Raw genomic sequence first — 23,295 nt, forward strand, 5'->3', positions numbered from 1 at the left:
GATCAACAATAGTGAATTTACACTGTATTTAAATGATGATGATGGTCCAGGATCAACAACAGTGAATTTACACTGTATTTAAATGATGATGATGGTCCAGGATCAACAACAGTGAATTTACATTGTATTTAAATGATGATGATGGTCCAGGATCAACAATAGTGAATTTACACTGTATTTAAATGATGATGATGGTCCAGGATCAATAATAGTGAATTTACACTGTATTTAAATGATGATGATGGTCCAGGATCAACAATAGTGAATTTACACTGTATTTAAATGATGATGATGGTCCAGGATCAACAACAGTGTATTTTCGCTGTATTTAAATGATGATGATGGTCCAGGATCAACAATAGTGAATTTACACTGTATTTAAATGATGATGATGGTCCAGGATCAACAACAGTGAATTTACATTGTATTTAAATGATGATGATGGTCCAGGATCAACAATAGTGATTTTACACTGTATTTAAATGATGATGATGGTCCAGGATCAACAACAGTGTATTTACACTGTATTTAAATGATGATGGTCCAGGATCAACAACAGTGTATTTTGCTGTATTTAAATGATGATGATGGTCCAGGATCAACAACAGTGAATTTACATTGTATTTAAATGATGATGATGGTCCAGGATCAACAACAGTGAATTTACACTGTATTTAAATGATGATGATGGTCCAGGATCAACAACAGTGAATTTACACTGTATTTAAATGATGATGATGTTCCAGGATCAACAACAGTGTATTTTCGCTGTATTTAAATGATGATGATGGTCCAGGATCAACAACAGTGAGATTACACTGTATTTAAATGATGATGATGGTCCAGGATCAACAACAGTGAATTTACACTGTATTTAAATGATGATGATGGTCGAGGATCAACAACAGTGTATTTTCACTGTATTTAAATGATGATGATGGTCCAAATTCAACAATAGTGAATTTACACTGTATTTAAATGATGATGATGGTCCAGGATCAACAACAGTGACATTACACTGTATTTAAATGATGATGATGGTCCAGGATCAACAACAGTGTATTTTCGCTGTATTTAAATGATGATGATGATGGTCCAGGATCAACAACAGTGTATTTTCGCTGTATTTAAATGATGATGATTGTCCAGGATCAACAACAGTGACATTACACTGTATTTAAATGATGATGATGGTCCAGGATCAACAACAGTGTATTTTCGCTGTATTTAAATGATGATGATGGTCCAGGATCAACAACAGTGTATTTTCGCTGTATTTAAATGATGATGATGGTCCAGGATCAACAATAGTGAATTTACACTGTATTTAAATGATGATGATGATCCAGGATCAACAACAGTGTATTTTTCGCTGTATTTAAATGATGAAGATGGTCCAGGATCAACAACAGTGAATTTACACTGTATTTAAATGATGATGATGGTCCAGGATGAACAACAGTGTATTTTCGCTGTATTTAAATGATGATGATTGTCCAGGATCAACAACTGTGTAGTTTCGCTGTATTTAAATGATGATGATGGTCCAGGATCAACAACAGTGAATTTACACTGTATTTAAATGATGATGATGGTCCAGAATCAACAACAGTTTATTTTCGCTGTATTTAAATAAAGATGATGGTCCAGGATCAACAACAGTGAATTTACACTGTATTTAAATGATGATGATGGCCCAGGATCAACAACAGTGTATTTTCACTGTATTTAAATGATGATGATGGTCCAGGATCAACAACAGTGAATTTTCACTGTATTTAAATGATGATGATGGTCCAGGATGAACAACAGTGTATTTTCGCTGTATTTAAATGATGATGATGGCCCAGGATGAACAACAGTGTATTTTCGCTGTATTTAAATGATGATGATGATGGTCCAGGATCAACAACAGTGTATTTTCGCTGTATTTAAATGATGAAGATGGTCCAGGATCAACAAAAGTGAATTTACACTGTATTTAAATGATGATGATGGTCCAGGATCAACAATAGTGAATTTACACTGTATTTAAATGATGATGATGGTCCAGGATCAATAATAGTGAATTTACACTGTATTTAAATGATGATGATGGTCCAGGATCAACAATAGTGAATTTACACTGTATTTAAATGATGATGATGGTCCAGGATCAACAACAGTGAATTTACACTGTATTTAAATGATGATGATGGTCCAGGATCAACAACAGTGAAATTACACTGTATTTAAATGATGATGATGGTCCAGGATCAACAATAGTGAATTTACACTGTATTTAAATGATGATGATGGTCCAGTATCAACAATAGTGAATTTTCGCTGTATTTAAATGATGATGATGGTCCAGGATCAACAATAGTGAATTTACACTGTATTTAAATGATGATGATGGTCCAGGATCAACAACAGTGAATTTACACTGTATTTAAATGATGATGATGGTCCAGGATCAACAATAGTGAATTTACACTGTATTTGAATGATGATGATGGTCCAGGATCAACAATGGTGAATTTACACTGTATTTAAATGATGATGATGGTCCAGGATCAACAATGGTGAATTTACACTGTATTTAAATGATGATGATGGTCCAGGATCAACAACAGTGAATTTACACTGTATTTAAATGATGATGATGATGGTCCAGGATCAACAACAGTGAATTTACACTGTATTTAAATGATGATGATGGCCCAGGATCAACAACAGTGAATTTACACTGTATTTAAATGATGATGATGGTCCAGGATCAACAACAGTGAATTTTCACTGTATTTAAATGATGATGATGGTCCAGGATGAACAACAGTGTATTTTCGCTGTATTTAAATGATGATGATGATGGTCCAGGATCAACAACAGTGTATTTTCGCTGTATTTAAATGATGAAGATGGTCCAGGATCAACAAAAGTGAATTTACACTGTATTTAAATGATGATGATGGTCCAGGATCAACAATAGTGAATTTACACTGTATTTAAATGATGATGATGGTCCAGGATCAACAATAGTGAATTTACACTGTATTTAAATGATGATGATGGTCCAGGATCAATAATAGTGAATTTACACTGTATTTAAATGATGATGATGGTCCAGGATCAACAATAGTGAATTTACACTGTATTTAAATGATGATGATGGTCCAGGATCAACAACAGTGAATTTACACTGTATTTAAATGATGATGATGGTCCAGGATCAACAACAGTGAATTTACACTGTATTTAAATGATGATGATGGTCCAGGATGAACAACAGTGTATTTTCGCTGTATTTAAATGATGATGATGATGGTCCAGGATCAACAACAGTGTATTTTCGCTGTATTTAAATGATGAAGATGGTCCAGGATCAACAAAAGTGAATTTACACTGTATTTAAATGATGATGATGGTCCAGGATCAACAATAGTGAATTTACACTGTATTTAAATGATGATGATGGTCCAGGATCAACAATAGTGAATTTACACTGTATTTAAATGATGATGATGGTCCAGGATCAACAATAGTGAATTTACAGTGTATTTAAATGATGATGATGATGGTCCAGGATCAACAACAGTGAATTTACACTGTATTTAAATGATGATGATGATGGTCCAGGATCAACAACAGTGAATTTACACTGTATTTAAATGATGATGATGGTCCAGGATCAACAATAGTGAATTTACACTGTATTTAAATGATGATGATGATGGTCCAGGATCAACAACTGTGAATTTACACTGTATTTAAATGATGATGATGGTCCAGGATCAACAATAGTGAATTTACAGTGTATTTAAATGATGATGATGGTCCAGGATCAACAACAGTGAATTTACACTGTATTTAAATGATGATGATGGTCCAGGATCAACAACAGTGTATTTTCGCTGTATTTAAATGATGATGATGGTCCAGGATCAACAACAGTGTATTTTCGCTGTATTTAAATGATGATGATGGCCCAGGATCAACAACAGTGAATTTACACTGTATTTAAATGATGATGATGGTCCAGGATCAACAACAGTGTATTTTCGCTGTATTTAAATGATGATGATGGTCCAGGATCAACAACAGTGTATTTTCACTGTATTTAAATGATGATGATGGTCCAGGATCAACAACATTGACTTTACACTGTATTTAAATGATGATGATGGTCCAGGATCAACAACATTGAATTTACACTGTATTTAAATGATGATGATGGTCCAGGATCAACAACAGTGTATTTTCGCTGTATTTAAATGATGATGATGGTCCAGGATCAACAATAGTGAATTTACACTGTATTTAAATGATGATGATGGTCCAGGATCAACAATAGTGAATTTACACTGTATTTAAATGATGATGATGGTCCAGGATCAACAATAGTGAATTTACACTGTATTTAAATGATGATGATGGTCCAGGATCAACAATATTGAATTTACACTGTATTTAAATGATGATGATGGTCCAGAATCAACAACAGTGTATTTTCGCTTTATTTAAATGATGATGATGGTCCAGGATCAACAACAGTGAATTTACACTGTATTTAAATGATGATGATGATGGTCCAGGATCAACAACAGTGAATTTACACTGTATTTAAATGATGATGATGGTCCAGGATGAACAACAGTGTATTTTCGCTGTATTTAAATGATGATGATGGCCCAGGATGAACAACAGTGTATTTTCGCTGTATTTAAATGATGATGATGATGGTCCAGGATCAACAACAGTGTATTTTCGCTGTATTTAAATGATGAAGATGGTCCAGGATCAACAAAAGTGAATTTACACTGTATTTAAATGATGATGATGGTCCAGGATCAACAATAGTGAATTTACACTGTATTTAAATGATGATGATGGTCCAGGATCAACAATAGTGAATTTACACTGTATTTAAATGATGATGATGGTCCAGGATCAACAACATTGACTTTACACTGTATTTAAATGATGATGATGGTCCAGGATCAACAATAGTGAATTTACACTGTATTTAAATGATGATGATGGTCCAGGATCAACAACAGTGTATTTTCGCTGTATTTAAATGATGATGATGGTCCAGGATCAACAATAGTGAATTTACACTGTATTTAAATGATGATGATGGTCCAGGATCAACAATAGTGAATTTACACTGTATTTAAATGATGATGATGGTCCAGGATCAACAATAGTGAATTTACACTGTATTTAAATGATGATGATGGTCCAGGATCAACAACAGTGAATTTACACTGTATTTAAATGATGATGATGGTCCAGGATCAACAACAGTGAATTTACACTGTATTTAAATGATGATGTTGATGGTCCAGGATCAACAACAGTGAATTTACACTGTATTTAAATGATGATGATGGTCCAGGATCAACAATAGTGAATTTACACTGTTTTTAAATGATGATGAAGGTCCAGGATCAACAACAGTGTACTTTCGCTGTATTTAAATGATGATGATGGTCCAGGATCAACAACAGTGTATTTTCGCTGTATTTAAATGATGATGATGGTCCAGGATTAACAACAGTGTATTTTCACTGTATTTAAATGATGAAGATGGTCCAGGATCAACAACAGTGTATTTTTGCTGTATTTAAATGATGATGATGGTCCAGGATCAACAACAGTGAATTTACACTGTATTTAAATGATGATGGTCCAGGATCAACAACAGTGATTTTACACTGTATTTAAATGATGATGATGGTCCAGGATCAACAATAGTGATTTTACACTGTATTTAAATGATGATGATGGTCCAGGATCAACAATAGTGTATTTTCGCTGTATTTAAATGATGATGATGGTCCAGGATCAACAATAGTGAATTTACACTGTATTTAAATGATGATGATGGCCCAGGATCAACAACAGTGTATTTTCGCTGTATTTAAATGATGATGATGGTCCAGGATCAACAACAGTGTATTTTTGCTGTATTTAAATGATGATTATGATGGTCCAGGATCAACAATAGTGAATTTACAATGTATTTAAATGATGATGATGGTCCAGGATCAACAATAGTGAATTTACACTGTATTTAAAAGATGATGATGGTCCAGGATCAACAACAGTTTATTTTCGCTGTATTTAAATGATGATGATGGTCCAGGATCAACAACAGTGAATTTACACTGTATTTAAATGATGATGATGATGGTCCAGGATCAACAATAGTGAATTTACACTGTATTTAAATGATGATGATGGTCCAGGATCAACAATAGTAAATTTACACTGTATTTAAATGATGATGATGATGGTCCAGGATCAACAATAGTGAATTTACACTGTATTTAAATGATGATGATGGTCCAGGATCAATAATAGTGAATTTACACTGTATTTAAATGATGATGATGGTCCAGGATCAACAATAGTGAATTTACACTGTATTTAAATGATGATGATGGTCCAGGATCAACAACAGTGTATTTTCGCTGTATTTAAATGATGATGATGGTCCAGGATCAACAATAGTGCATTTACACTGTTTTTAAATGATGATGAAGGTCCAGGATCAACAACAGTGTACTTTCGCTGTATTTTAATGATGATGATGGTCCAGGATCAACAACAGTGTATTTTCGCTGTATTTAAATGATGATGATGGTCCAGGATCAACAATAGTGAATTTACACTGTATTTAAATGATGATGATGATGGTCCAGGATCAACAATAGTGAATTTACACTGTATTTAAATGATGATGATGATGGTCCAGGATCAACAACAGTGTATTTTCACTGTATTTAAATGATGATGATGGTCCAGGATCAACAATAGTGAATTTACACTGTATTTAAATGATAATGATGGTCCAGGATCAACAATAGTGAATTTACACTGTATTTAAATGATGATGATGGTCCAGGATCAACAACAGTGTTTTTTCGCTGTATTTAAATGATGATGATGGCCCAGGATCAACAACAGTGTATTTTCACTGTATTTAAATGATGATGATGGTCCAGGATCAACAATAGTGAATTTACACTGTATTTAAATGATGATGATGGTCCAGGATCAACAACAGTGAATTTACACTGTATTTAAATGATGATGATGATGGTCCAGGATCAACAATAGTGAATTTACACTGTATTTAAATGATGATGATGATGGTCCAGGATCAACAACAGTGTATTTTCACTGTATTTAAATGATGATGATGGTCCAGGATCAACAATAGTGAATTTACACTGTATTTAAATGATAATGATGGTCCAGGATCAACAATAGTGAATTTACACTGTATTTAAATGATGATGATGGTCCAGGATCAACAACAGTGTTTTTTCGCTGTATTTAAATGATGATGATGGCCCAGGATCAACAACAGTGTATTTTCACTGTATTTAAATGATGATGATGGTCCAGGATCAACAATAGTGAATTTACACTGTATTTAAATGATGATGATGGTCCAGGATCAACAACATTGACTTTACACTGTATTTAAATGATGATGATGGTCCAGGATCAACAATAGTGAATTTACACTGTATTTAAATGATGATGATGGTCCAGGATCAACAATATTGAATTTACACTGTATTTAAATGATGATGATGGTCCAGAATCAACAACAGTGTATTTTCGCTTTATTTAAATGATGATGATGGTCCAGGATCAACAACAGTGAATTTACACTGTATTTAAATGATGATGATGGTCCAGGATCAACAATAGTGAATTTACACTGTATTTAAATGATGATGATGATGGTCCAGGATCAACAACAGTGAATTTACACTGTATTTAAATGATGATGATGGTCCAGGATCAACAACAGTGTATTTTCGCTGTATTTAAATGATGATGATGGTCCAGGATCAACAATAGTGAATTTACACTGTATTTAAATGATGATGATGGTCCAGGATCAACAACAGTGAATTTTCGCTGTATTTAAATGATGATGATGGTCCAGGATCAACAACAGTGTATTTTCGCTGTATTTAAATGATGATGATGGTCCAGGATCAACAATAGTGAATTTACACTGTATTTAAATGATGATGATGATGGTCCAGGATCAACAATAGTGAATTTACACTGTATTTAAATGATGATGATGGTCCAGGATCAACAATAGTGAATTTACACTGTATTTAAATGATGATAATGGTCCAGGATCAACAACAGTGTATTTTCGCTGTATTTAAATGATGATGATGGTCCAGGATCAACAACAGTGAATTTACACTGTATTTAAATGATGATGATGGTCCAGGATCAACAACAGTGAATTTACACTGTATTTAAATGATGATGATGGTCCAGGATCAACAACAGTGTATTTTCGCTGTATTTAAATGATGATGATGGTCCAGGATCAACAACAGTGAATTTACACTGTATTTAAATGATGATGATGATGGTCCAGGATCAACAACAGTGAATTTACACTGTATTTAAATGATGATGATGGTCCAGGATCAACAATAGTGAATTTACACTGTATTTAAATCATGATGATGATGGTCCAGGATCAACAACAGTGTATTTTCGCTGTATTTAAATGATGATGATGGTCCAGGATCAACAATAGTGAATTTACACTGTATTTAAATGATGATGATGGTCCAGGATCAACAGCAGTGTATTTTCGCTGTATTTAAATGATGATGATGGTCCAGGATCAACAATAGTGAATTTACACTGTATTTAAATGATGATGATGGTCCAGGATCAACAACAGTGTATTTTCGCTGTATTTAAATGATGATGATGGTCCAGAATCAACAACTGTGATTTTACACTGTATTTAAATGATGATGATGGTCCAGGATCAACAATAGTGAATTTACACTGTTTTTAAATGATGATGAAGGTCCAGGATCAACAACAGTGTACTTTCGCTGTATTTAAATGATGATGATGGTCCAGGATCAACAACAGTGTATTTTCGCTGTATTTAAATGATGATGATGGTCCAGGATCAACAAAAGTGAATTTACACTGTATTTAAATGATGATGATGGTCCAGGATCAACAACATTGTATTTTCACTGTATTTAAATGATGATGATGGTCCAGGATCAACAATAGTGAATTTACACTGTATTTAAATGATGATGATGATGGCCCAGGATCAACAATAGTGAATTTACACTGTATTTAAATGATGATGATGGTCCAGGATCAACAACAGTGAATTTACACTGTATTTAAATGATGATGATGATGGTCCAGGATCAACAACAGTGAATTTACACTGTATTTAAATGATGATGATGGTCCAGGATCAACAACAGTGTATTTTCGCTGTATTTAAATGATGATGATGGTCCAGGATCAACAACAGTGTATTTTCGCTGTATTTAAATGATGATGATGGTCCAGGATCAACAATAGTGAATTTACACTGTTTTTAAATGATGATGAAGGTCCAGGATCAACAACAGTGTACTTTCGCTGTATTTAAATGATGATGATGATCCAGGATCAACAACAGTGTATTTTCGCTGTATTTAAATGATGATGATGGTCCAGGATCAACAAAAGTGAATTTACACTGTATTTAAATGATGATGATGGTCCAGGATCAACAACATTGTATTTTCACTGTATTTAAATGATGATGATGGTCCAGGATCAACAATAGTGATTTTACACTGTATTTAAATGATGATGATGGTCCAGGATCAACAATAGTGAATTTACACTGTATTTAAATGATGATGATGGTCCAGGATCAACAGCAGTGTATTTTCGCTGTATTTAAATGATGATGATGGTCCAGGATCAACAATACTGAATTTACACTGTATTTAAATGATGATGATGGTCCAGGATCAACAACAGTGAATTTACACTGTATTTAAATGATGATGATAATGGTCCAGGATCAACAACAGTGAATTTACACTGTATTTAAATGATGATGATGGTCCAGGATCAACAACAGTGAATTTACACTGTATTTAAATGATGATGATGGTCCAGTATCAACAATAGTGAATTTTCGCTGTATTTAAATGATGATGATGGTCCAGGATCAACAATAGTGAATTTACACTGTATTTAAATGATGATGATGGTCCAGTATCAACAATAGTGAATTTATACTGTATTTAAATGATGATGATGGTCCAGTATCAACAATAGTGAATTTTCGCTGTATTTAAATGATGATGATGGTCCAGGATCAACAATAGTGAATTTACACTGTATTTAAATGATGATGATGGTCCAGTATCAACAATAGTGAATTTATACTGTATTTAAATGATGATGATGGTCCAGTATCAACAATAGTGAATTTTCGCTGTATTTAAATGATGATGATGGTCCAGGATCAACAATGGTGAATTTACACTGTATTTAAATGATGATGATGGTCCAGCATCAACAATAGTGAATTTACACTGTATTTAAATGATGATGATAATGGTCCAGGATCAACAACAGTGAATTTACACTGTATTTAAATGATGATGATGGTCCAGTATCAACAATAGTGAATTTATACTGTATTTAAATGATGATGATGGTCCAGTATCAACAATAGTGAATTTTCGCTGTATTTAAATGATGATGATGGTCCAGGATCAACAATAGTGAATTTACACTGTATTTAAATGATGATGATGGTCCAGGATCAACAACAGTGTACTTTCGCTGTATTTAAATGATGATGATGTTCCAGGATCAACAGCAGTGTATTTTCGCTGTATTTAAATGATGATGATGGTCCAGGATCAACAATAGTGAATTTACACTGTATTTAAATGATGATGATGATGGTCCAGGATCAACAATAGTGAATTTACACTGTATTTAAATGATGATGATGGTCCAGGATCAACAATACTGAATTTACACTGTATTTAAATGATGATGATGGTCCAGGATCAACAACAGTGAATTTACACTGTATTTAAATGATGATGATGGTCCAGGATCAACAACAGTGAATTTACACTGTATTTAAATGATGATGATGGTCCAGGATCAACAACAGTGAATTTACACTGTATTTAAATGATGATGATGGTCCAGTATCAACAATAGTGAATTTTCGCTGTATTTAAATGATGATGATGGTCCAGGATCAACAATAGTGAATTTACACTGTATTTAAATGATGATGATGGTCCAGGATCAACAATGGTGAATTTACACTGTATTTAAATGATGATGATGGTCCAGCATCAACAATAGTGAATTTACACTGTATTTAAATGATGATGATAATGGTCCAGGATCAACAATGGTGAATTTACACTGTATTTAAATGATGATGATGGTCCAGCATCAACAATAGTGAATTTACACTGTATTTAAATGATGATGATAATGGTCCAGGATCAACAACAGTGAATTTACACTGTATTTAAATGATGATGATGGTCCAGTATCAACAATAGTGAATTTATACTGTATTTAAATGATGATGATGGTCCAGTATCAACAATAGTGAATTTTCGCTGTATTTAAATGATGATGATGGTCCAGGATCAACAATAGTGAATTTACACTGTATTTAAATGATGATGATGGTCCAGGATCAACAATGGTGAATTTACACTGTATTTAAATGATGATGATGGTCCAGCATCAACAATAGTGAATTTACACTGTATTTAAATGATGATGATGGTCCAGGATCAACAACAGTGAATTTACACTGTATTTAAATGATGATGATGGTCCAGGATCAACAATAGTGAATTTACACTGTATTTAAATGATGATGATGGTCCAGTATCAACAATAGTGAATTTTCGCTGTATTTAAATGATGATGATGGTCCAGGATCAACAATAGTGAATTTACACTGTATTTAAATGATGATGATGGTCCAGGATCAACAATGGTGAATTTACACTGTATTTAAATGATGATGATGGTCCAGGATCAACAATGGTGAATTTACACTGTATTTAAATGATGATGATGGTCCAGGATCAACAATGGTGAATTTACACTGTATTTAAATGATGATGATGGTCCAGGATCAACAATAGTGAATTTACACTGTATTTAAATGATGATGATGGTCCAGCATCAACAATAGTGAATTTACACTGTATTTAAATGATGATGATGGTCCAGGATCAACAATAGTGTATTTACACTGTATTTAAAAGATGATGATGGTCCAGGATCAACAATAGTGAATTTACACTGTATTTAAAAGATGATGATGGTCCAGGATCAACAATAGTGAATTTACACTGTATTTAAAAGATGATGATGGTCCAGCATCAACAATAGTGAATTTACACTGTATTTAAATGATGATGATGGTCCAGGATCAATATTAGTGAATATGCTGATGCCCTGAGTCGCTTACCTTTACCCGCGCCTGATGCTGTTACACCTCCACCATGGAAGTATTACAACTGGATATGGTCCCAGAGACACCCATGCATGCTGAAAAAATTGCCAGCTGTACACTAAAGGACCCTGTCATGTCACTGGTGTTATGTTGGGTACTGCATGTGTGGCCGGCAGAGGCAACCCATAGCCGGTTTAGACCATTCATCTTGCGCTGCCATGAGCTATCAGCGCATAAGAACTGTGTGCTTTGGGGTCACGTGGTGGTCCCCAGCTCGGCCCGAAAGGAAGTGCTGGCTATGCTGCATGATGCACACCCAGGCATTGTATACATGAAGGGGCTCGCTGGGAGCTTTGTGTGGTGGCCAGGCATGGACTGGAGATATAGAAGAAATTGTCAAGGCATGCAGAACCTTTCAGATGTCATGTCATGCACCCTCTAAAGCAAAAGTACATCCTTGGGAGTGGACAACGAAAAGATAGTCCCGGTTGCATATTGACTTTGCGGGTCCTTTTCAAGGCAAAGTATTCCTCATAGTGGTGGATGCACAAAGCAAATGGCTGGAGGTATCCCTGATGAGTTCTATGACATCGTCAGCAGTTAACAACAAACTGAGGCTGCTTTTTGCAACACAATGATTGCCCGATGTAATAGTTTCAGACAATGGCATTGGCTTCATATCCTCAGAGTTCCAAGAGTTTGCGGACCGCAATGGCATTCGTCACGTCAAAAAAGTACTTTATCCCCCAAGTTTGAACGGCCAAGCTGAACGTATGGTGCAAACAACCAAGGAGGCCCTGTCTCGCATCACTAAGGGTAACTGGCAAACCCGTCTGGCTTGTTTCTTGCTGTCACAACATATCACGCCAAATTCATCAACAGGAAAATGTCCAGCTGAGTTGCTCATGAATTGCGACTGACCACTGCCCTGGATCGTTTACACCCTGGCCATGGAAGATAAGCTTCGCAAACTGGAGCTGAATGCTGAAAAGGGTCGTGGCACTGTCAGAGAGTTTAGGCCACATGACTTGGTGCACATGAGAAGTTACACCAAGGGTTCTAATAAGTGGATGCTGGGGGTCATTACTGATGTCACAGGCCCCTTTTCATACAGAGTGAAAACTAGTGACGGGCAAGTGCACAGACGGCATGTTGATCAGCTGTTAGATAGGGTGACACCCTCATGGAACCAACCCGAGCCCGAGCCAGGAGGCTACACTGTCTCTACCAGAACCCTCTGGCACTGAAATGTCTGAGTTACAGCCGCCAGCAATGGAGATGGAAAATCCTGAGGAGGAAATTGCCGGGGCTGATTTCATGACAGAGTCCCCTCAAACTAGAAGGTACCCTATAGAGCAGGCGTGTCCAAACTACGGCCCGCGGGCCATCTGCGGCCCGCAATCAGTTTTGTGGCGGCCCGCGAGGCTTTTTATAAATATCAAAAGAATCTGGCCCGCTATACAAAAATGAACGTAATTCAATAAATAACCACCGGGTGTCGCTATTACATGCATTCAATTAAGCAGCAGTTCTTGTTATGATCTATCTATCTATCTATCTATCTATCTATCTATCTATCTATCTATCTATCTATCTATCTATCTATCTATCTATCTATCTATCTATCTATCTATCTGTCTGTCTGTCTGTCTGTCTGTCTGTCTGTCTGTCTGTCTGTCTGTCTGTCTGTCTGTCTGTCTGTCTGTCTGTCTGTCTACACACAGTTGAAGTCTGAATTATTAGCCCCTCTTTGATTTATTTCTTCTTTTTTAAATATTTCCCAAATGATGTTTACCAGAGCAAGGACATTTTTACAGTATGTCTGATAATATTTTTTCTTTTGGAGAAAGACTTTTGTTTTATTTCGGCTAGAATAAAAAGCGGTTTAAATTTTTTCATGAACCATTTTAAGGTCAAAATTATTAGCCCCTTCATTCTTCAGAACAAACCATTGTTATAAAATAACTTGCCTAATTACCTTAACTTGACTAGTTAACTTGATTAACCTAGTTAAGCCTTTAAATGTCACTTTAAGCTGTATAGAAGTGTCTTAAAAATATCTAGTCAAATATTATTTACTGTCATCATGGCAAATATAAAATAAATCAGTTATTAGAAATGAGTTACTAAAACTAATATGTTTAGAAATGTGTGGAAAAAAAATCTTCTCTCCGTTAAACAGAAATTGAGGAAAAAATAAACGGGGGCTTATAATTTCGGGGGGCTAACAATTCTGACTTCAACTGTATTTTATATATATATATATATATATATATATATATATATATATATATATATATATATATATATATATATATATATATGCGTGTCTGTGTGATGTATGTAAAATTTGGCCCGCGACAACGTTTTTTTTTTTGCATCAGGCCCTCGGCCCAAAAAGTTTGGACACCCCTGCTATAGAGAGCATAAAGCCCCAAAGAGATTTTTAGACTTTGTTAACTGAGGAAAAGGGGTGTAGTGTATTGACTGTATATAATTTGAAATAAGTGAAGCTCCTTTAAGAGAGCAAAGATGGGGAGGGGCATGTGAGGGAAACCTACTCCGAGAAGGGGAAGTTTAGTTAGTTTACTGGAGGTGTTGTTGGCCATAGCTGTGTTCTTTTCTGTTCTGTTCTGCATATACTCAGTAAAGAGTCTCGAAACATCTCTGCCTCCTGTCATTCAAGTATCTTACACTCAACATGCTTAATGTAATTATACTTTTACTAGAAACTACTTCATACTATTTCCGTTGTGTTCAGAACTGCGAAATGTATTTGTTTTAAGCATGTTGATGAGGAAAAATATCTTTAACTTATTGGTGGAAATATTTTGGGACTGTCACTTGCCTGTTATAAAATAAAGTTGGATTGAGGGGGCATGGGCGCAAAACTTGAACCCACATAAACGCTACGTCCCATTTTTGCATGGGTGTTCCACCTATATCACAGTCATCCACCAGGAGGCGACAGGACTTTTATTTTGAAACCAAGAGTCTCTTTGATTTTGTACTTCACATTTGTGCTGTCGGCGTCAGTGAGAGTTCCGGAATCTCAGGAATTTGGGCTGTACGTCTCTTCAACCTCCTGCAGCAGCGACCCCAGGACTTTCCGCGACTTAAAGGTATACCTGATCAACATATTGTCTTTATTGCTGTGCCTCAGACCACAAGTCAGGCTTTATTTGATGTGGGATTTCTGCTTCTCAGAAGATTAGCCTGTCGCTCAGTGAATGAGCTCCGTTAACTGAGGCGTGCCGCTAATGCGAGAGAGAAATCAAACCACCACAGTCCTGCATCATCCGACGACAGTAATAAGCAGATTACTGATAGTTTCACACCGTTTCACATTTGTCCTGGAGTTAACTATATAATATGTTTGAAAATGTGTTTGTTTCCCTCCTTCGCCAAAGTCGGTTTCTGTTCGCGTAACGTTAAGTTTCTAGAAGAAACGAAAAAAGCTGGAAAGCTGCTTTAAACGCTTTTATTTTTAATAACGTGACGATAAACTGTATTGGTTTTTTATAATGTTACAATTTCATTTAATCGTGGGCTGAGCACTGATAGAAAATTGGGTTTTAATAATCCGAGTAGTTATCCACAAAAACTAAACAGAACAGACTGTTTTTTTATCTTTTATCACACGGGGAGCCATTTCTGTCGTGTTTCCTTTTCATTTTTAAGACTCTTTATAATATTCGACTGCACTTTTGATGTACATTGATTGCTTTCAGTCTGAGTTTTTTTTTCATGTGGAATTATCAAGTTTGAACTTAAAATACCACTCGTAAAAGTACTATAGTAATTTATGATAAATACTATAGTGTTTTGAACCGCACTATAGTAATGTGTATTACACTGTCATAGCATTTAAAACACTTTAATGAATGCTACTGTATCATTTAACTACAGTGAACTGATACACCAATAATAAACACTGTAGTGGTAATGTTTTAGTTTTTACTGCAGTAAACTGTGGTGTATTACAATATACATAACTGTAGAAAACTAGTGTATTGGGTGTATTTGTTTGTTACTGTAGTTGTATTACCACAGCAGCAACAGAATTAACGTTACCACAACAGATTTTAATTGAAGTACTTTAACTGTAGTACGTTTCAAAATAACAATATGATTTCTATAATTTTTATATTATTTTGTAACTGGTGTTGTTATAATTTTACTATGATATTATGGACTTAATAGTAATAATAATAACATAATAATTTATATTATTATTATGATAATAAAATTGGAATGTTGTATATACTCATTATATATTATGCACATGTAGTTATGTAGCATGTATATAATATATATTTATATATAATATATATTACACACACACACACATATGTATATGTGTGTTTTTTTCCCCAAGGTTCTCTTTGGCTTTTTCGGGATTAATTATTGTGATATCCCAATTATAACAGAGAAATACTGGAAATTGTTTCTAGACTGATGATATTTCAGGCTGTTCAGCCTTATAATCTTAAAAAGTCGCCTGTTTTGTCATCACTTTAGATATTATGCTAGAGAATCATTCATATACTAGCTGTAAAATGACGTTTGTGAAGTAGCAACGGTTTCTGCTGTTCTGACGTCAGCTGCAGATGTGAATGAGCAGGAGAAGAACGTAGTTCCTCAAACGAAAGGGTTTTTAGACTGTTTTATTTTCTTTTTTATACACACTATTATGCCCTCAAACTGTAGCATTAACGGAATATCACACAAGTAGCAGTGCGATACGGCTAAATATCATCACTGGTGGGACACTAAGGCATGCCTCCCACCAGTGCTGATATACAGCCATATCGCACTGCTACTCGTAAGATGTGTATATATAACTCTGTTTTTCCCCTGGTTCTCCAAGAGTTTAAAAAAAAAGTTTTTTACATGGTAAATTTACTTTTTTTTTTTTTTTTTTTTTTTTTTGGTGTTTTTTAGTGTTTGTTTTGTCTTTTTTTCTATCATATTATGTCATATTGGAAGTTTGCAGAAGCTCTCTAGTCGACAACCACTGGTTTAAGTAAAGACTATAGTTGCACTTCAGTCAGCAAAAATATCCCAAATGTCCTCTTTATTCAAATAAGTAAATGAGTAAAGCTGTGTTTTGAGAGCTTCTACTAGTTTCTGTAAAATGGCTGGTGCAGGTTTGTGGTGAGACTGATGCTCGCAGACAGGAACTGACTTCCTGTTCCTGTAGAGCTCTGAAACTTTTCACTAAATCGACTGCTCTCTTGTGCGTGTAAATGTCATTTGTTTTACAACATCAATAAGGTGCTTTTAAAAAAAAGTCTTTTTCTGTCTAGTTGTTCTCCATGCAGCATGGTCACATTTCTGTAAAAAAAATCCTTGTAAAAATTATTGTTTTCGCAGGTTTGCTTCAAACTCAGAATGTCTCAAGCTGATAAACTGAAGGTAAGGAAATGAGAACAGACGAACCCATGTTGCGCATAGATTTTGTTTCGTGCAGACTAATGCAAAGAAATAGGAACGGTTTAGGAAATCGTCTTATTTTTCTATTTTTTATTGATAGATAGATAATTGGATAGTTCAGAGATCTGTTTATTAGGATGTATTAAATAATCATGCTCATAGATCTGTTCTCCCTTTAGCAACAGGGACAGTTCACAAACCCTGAGACTCCTGGGTATGTTGGGTTCGCAAATCTGCCAAACCAGGTGCATCGGAAATCAGTGAAAAAGGGCTTTGAGTTCACTCTCATGGTGGTCGGTAAGTAGTGTTTATGTGATGTTTTCAAATAGGGGTGGGGAAAAAATACAGATATGGCATAGTATCACAATATTTTCCACCACAATAACAGATGCCCATATTGATATACTATCTACATATTTGGTTATCAACTATTTGGTTAAATAATCAGTTTCTCTAAAGTTCACTTGATAGATTATCCACTAGATAGATTTTTTTTTGTGGTGAGCGCCGTGGGTAAAATAAAAAAGACAGGGTCACAGACAGGTGCATGTAACGTTTGACAGATTTTCATGTTTCATTTCAAGTGTTGGTCAGTTTGTCTGCTTGACAATCGTATTTTGCTCTTCAGAATTAATTCCGAAGTGAGATAAACAAACTGTGGCTCCGTCCACATGATGGCAATAGATTTAGCTCAATCTGCAAAATTGTAATATTATTTTATTTTTTGATCCACAAAACACCACTGTTGTCGTGCCCTGAAGTTAGCTTTTTCGATAACAGTGGGAAAACCTCAGTGGGAACATCACTGTACTGCATAACTAAATGAAGGAGGAACCTTGCATGTAACAACAATGGTGGACTAAAAAGCTGTGTTTGTGTTGCAGGCACTGCTGAGTTTAGCACTGTTACAGTAAACACCTTGTAATGCATTACAGAGGGAAACGTATGTTGCTGTTTATTTTTTTGTGTGACATATTAGGTTCACGTTAAAAAATCACATGTAGAATTATAGCTATGAATATGAATAATCTGTTGATCTAGTAATTGCTTAAAGGGATAGTGCTGCTAAGGCCCAAAAAAACTACTAAAGTGGTTCTAAACCCTTTATGATTTTCTTTCTTCTGTGTTGAACACAAAGAAAGGTATTCTGAAGAATGTTGGGGGGAAAAGCAGCCACTGACATCCATACTAGGAACAAAAAAAGTGCAATGAATGTTTTGGATGAAATGGGGGAATTATTGATGAAAATTTATTAAAAAAAATTTTTTTGGGTGAACTATCCCTTTAAAACCCACAATGTATTCCATTGCAGGGTTTAACAATAAGGACTGCCCAATGGCCCGGGGCCAGCCTGAGAGGCACTCGGGACAGTAGACAAGATCATTACTCGCCCGATTAGGCCAGTGCTGCCTTGTCACTAAAGTTTAATTTTTCTGCGACACTATTTGTCAAATGTTTGCAAATACAGTCTTAGAATCAAGAAACAGTTTGTGCTTTTAAGCCTTTAATTGCTACCTTCTTGATGGTGTCGTAAACACCATATTGCTTTTTGGTTCCTTTTGTCTCATTGGATGTTGTGAGCACGTTATTTTTTCATATTATGGTAGCAACCAGTACATTGAAGAGACGGCAACATCAAATTATGAGGCTTAAAAAAAACATCAGTTTCTAACGTCTTTGAAGCAGAAATTAACGTGGGTACAACACGACAAAAACTATTAAGTGATGCTTTGCACAGTTTGTGTTCAGTTTGGCATGTCAGCCACCTTTTGTTAAAAATGTAGAACTGTAATAAAATATCTGCACATTTTCCATACCGCTTATTTTGTTAACACGTTGAGTTTTGCTTATTACACATTTATTACATTTTTTAAAAATATTTATATTCTAGATTCACAGATGTTGACACAATATTTAAAATATGTGGCTAAGAAATGGCTTTTAACTTTTTATTTTTATTTTTGGTGGGGCCAGTAAAATTTGTGGCAGGGCAAGTAACAGCCACTGAACCACTGACTCGATCGAGCCAGTAGAAAAAATCCTTTGTGTTGAACCCTGAATTGTGATATGTCACTATCTACAAACTTCAGTGAGAGCAGTTTTTAATGTTTGGAGGGAAATCTTATTATTTTAGAGAAAAGAAACACAGTATTGAAAGGTTTGTATAGAGAAAGTGACTGTGGGAACAAAACTCTTTGGCAGCACCACAGAAAAGATGAATCCTATTTTTTTTTTCTGGGACTCTCCCATCAGCAGTGTGTGTGTGTGTGTGTGTGTGTGTATACAGCTGTTGACACGCACATGAGATCTGCTGTTGGGGGAGGGTGTCTAAGAGCTGCCCGCTCAGCAGAGCCCATTGTACAGTCATCCCATCGTCTTAAAATAAATCACAGAGGAATGCAGAACCTTCAGCCATGAGCCCTTTCACTGCTGCACAGCTTCAGCTAATGATGGACGACAGCTTGTCCAAGACCCAGAAATAAAACACTGTCTAGATGATTGCAGGAAACAATGAAGTCTGCAGTGTTTGCTTTTGAAGTTATGTTGATTTACTCTTTGGGAAAATGCCGTGTGACTTTTGAAATGTTTATTTGGTTTGATATGATTATTTTAGTGTCTTCCTCATTGTGTTGTTTTCAGGTGAGTCTGGTTTGGGGAAGTCAACGCTGATCAACAGTTTGTTCCTCACCGATCTTTACCCAGAGAGGGTCATTCCTGGTGCTGCAGGTGAGAGGTTACCACATGACATCAGATGTTTTTAGAAACATTGTTCATGTAAATGTCGGGCCGGATATTTATTAGCAAAGCATACTTATGCATATATGCATACTTGGTAAGCAGCATATACAAGTAAAAATCTGTTTTTAATTCATAATTCCCTTATTGTTGAAGAAAATATTATTAGCACATAATTTTACCTAAAATGTTTTTGTTCCTTTTATTTATTTTGTAGATAACTGACCAGCAAAAAAACACATTAAAATAAAGATACAAATCATACTAAACAAAATTTGTTACAAAAAAGCATTATTCCAAGGAAATTAGGCTATATGAAGTGGTCAACATTTTTTAATGTATCCTGTTGCTGTTTTGGGTTTTTCCTCTATTGTTTTTTTTTTTTTTAGATTTACCAGGTAAGAATCCAAAGTAATTCAAAATGTCACTTCGAGTTAAAAGAGTCGTTCTTTTTACAAGATTGTTGCAGTTGTTGTAGCTACTGGATCTGTTGTAGGGTTGTAACGGTATGAATTTTTTACGGTATGATAATCGTCTAAAACAATACCACGGTTTCGCGGTATACGGTATGTTACAAATGTTACAAAATAATAGAACAGTGAAGCAAATTTGACTTTTTCCAAATAATATATTTTCAGTTACTATAAACAACACCACTTACAATGAACAAATAAAAAATAAGAAAATAATAAATAATGTGTCAAAGTCCAAATAAAATCCAAATAAACATGGTGCAAATCCTCAGTAAAAAAAATAGATATAAATATTTACTATATTATAAATAGTTACATAACGAAACTAGATTCAATATGGAACGTCCTTAGGTTTTATGTGCCAGCATGGATATGGTTGTCTATGGATATGGATTTGGATATGGTTGTCTGCAATGCAGACAAACAGCTGCACCTTCATTTGAGTCTTTTGAAAACAGCAAGAGCAGCAGTTCGTCTTTGCTGTGTCACTGTTTTGTCATGTTTCTGTGCTGCTGTGCATGCAAAAGTACTTAGTATGAGAATTATTTCATGCAAAACTTTTTTTTTTACGTTTTATTTAGCCACGCATAAATGTATGCCTATCTCTCATTCTGTGTTGTTCAAAAAGCTCGTTTTTGGTCCACAAACAAAAGCGAAACCTATGCTTATTGGTTGTGATATAGCGAGTTTGAACCAATCTGGGCATGGAGGAGGGACAATGCATCAATGTATCGTGTCTGATTTGTCCGGAGACACAGTGACGAGCGTTTCTTTGTCAAATCAGCGTTGTCAAATTTTGATGACGTAACCGCACTGATTCTGGAGCCTCTGAAAGTCCGCGAATGTTATGTGATACAGCACTGGAAAGCTGAGACTCTCTTCTTTATGCCAATCTTTGAATTGTATGAATCGGATCAGCGGATCAAAAGTTATTAAACATTTAAGAGCAATACTTATTTTTAGCCGCGGGCGGCTGTCTCGGTCTTTAAGGGTTAAAACCGTTGATATGCAATTGTTCATGGTATGATAATCGTGCACGTTCAAATCGTGGTAAACCGTCATACCGGTATATTGTTACAACCCTAATCTGTTGTTAAAAAAACACATTATATTTGTCAACGCAATGTTAAAGAATGTTACAGGGTTTAGCGCAGTTATCAAATTTCTATTTTTGTAATTTAAGGAATATTGTGTAACGCATCACTGTTCACCCAGTTTTCAGTGTCTCTGAGCCACTATGTTTGCAGTCAATCTAACTCCATCGCTGTAGGTGCTGAGAGTTGTTTAAAGGATAGTTCACACAAAAATCCAAACCAAAAATTACTCCCCCTGAATCGATTCCAGATTATTTTAAATGTCTTTTTTTTCTGTTCAAAATAAGGCGGTATTTTGAAAAGGTTGGAAACTGGTAGCAATTGATGTTCATTATAGGAAAAACAAATACTGTCTAAGTCAATAGTTACAAGTTTCTAGCTCTCTTCCAAATTATTCTTTTGAGTTTAACAGTAACAAATTAGGAACCAAGGGAGAATGAGAAGGTGAAGAATTTTAATTTTTGCAGTTATGCACCAAACATTTTCATGATTTTGTAATGAGAATGATTTCTACATCTTTTATTGACAAAAGTTTCATTGCATTTCTGCACATTTATAGACACTTATCGGTTAATGTTCAAATAAATTAATAAAAAAATACCATAAATATTAGTTTGTTATTTTAGGGTGTATTCACACTATGTAAGGTTGACTTAAACCCTGCCTGGGGGTGATTGTCCCCTCTCCCTCTGGGCCCTCTGGGCCTGTTTAGGAAGGTTGAAAGAGAAGCCTTCTCGCTCTGTACAGATTGCTCTAGTTCTATTGTTTTGTATTATTTTGAGTCGTTTGGGATGCGATGACACAGTCAAATATTTTGTTTAACACATCCATCACTTTTGATGCTTGAAAGATTTCATGAAATTCATCGTTCTGCACATATCAGGCGTTAGGTTTGGGTCGATAGACTTCACAATGCTGAGTCCTACACCCTGCCCCCGTCGCAAACTCGCTCACGAAAAATACACACGGCCTTGTGTACACTAATACATCTTAGTTTTTAAATTACATTTTAGAACAAAAACGATCCACATCCACACTGGCGTTTCATTTAGCATTTCTGAACAGCCCTCCTTCCACACTAAACTGCTGAAAACGCACATCACGTGACCGCTTGCTCGCTTTCTCTCTCACTTACTCACGTTGTGTAACTTATCTTTATTTATTTATGATTTGGTTATAGGTAAAACAAAAACCATGCGGGTCAGGTAGTTGAAACGGTAGGATACAAATAATAAATTCGTTATGAGAC

At 35.2% G+C, this 23,295-nt stretch overlaps 1 protein-coding gene and 1 long non-coding RNA gene across 6 annotated transcripts in view; one reads left to right on the forward strand and one right to left on the reverse strand.

The window, feature by feature from the left end:
- Window positions 1-23,295, reverse strand: part of LOC148679736 (uncharacterized) — an 807,653-nt gene that overhangs the window by 510,645 nt on the left and 273,713 nt on the right. The window lies entirely within an intron of this gene.
- septin2 (septin 2) overlaps window positions 15,315-23,295 on the forward strand; it is a 24,578-nt gene continuing 16,597 nt past the window's right edge. For 2 of the 5 annotated variants that reach the window (XM_087238804.1, XM_087238806.1), the window contains exons 1-4: window positions 15,345-15,429; window positions 17,684-17,725; window positions 17,923-18,040; window positions 20,384-20,470. In XM_087238804.1, coding sequence (XP_087094930.1) covers window positions 17,702-17,725; window positions 17,923-18,040; window positions 20,384-20,470 — 229 coding nt within the window. In that variant the 5' untranslated portion in view covers window positions 15,345-15,429; window positions 17,684-17,701. 5 annotated transcript variants of the gene reach the window in all.

The sequence above is a fragment of the Danio rerio genome, chromosome 2 (assembly GCF_052040795.2).
Source record: "Danio rerio strain M-AB ecotype USA chromosome 2, GRCz13ab, whole genome shotgun sequence".
In the NCBI taxonomy this organism is placed as follows: domain Eukaryota; kingdom Metazoa; phylum Chordata; class Actinopteri; order Cypriniformes; family Danionidae; genus Danio; species Danio rerio.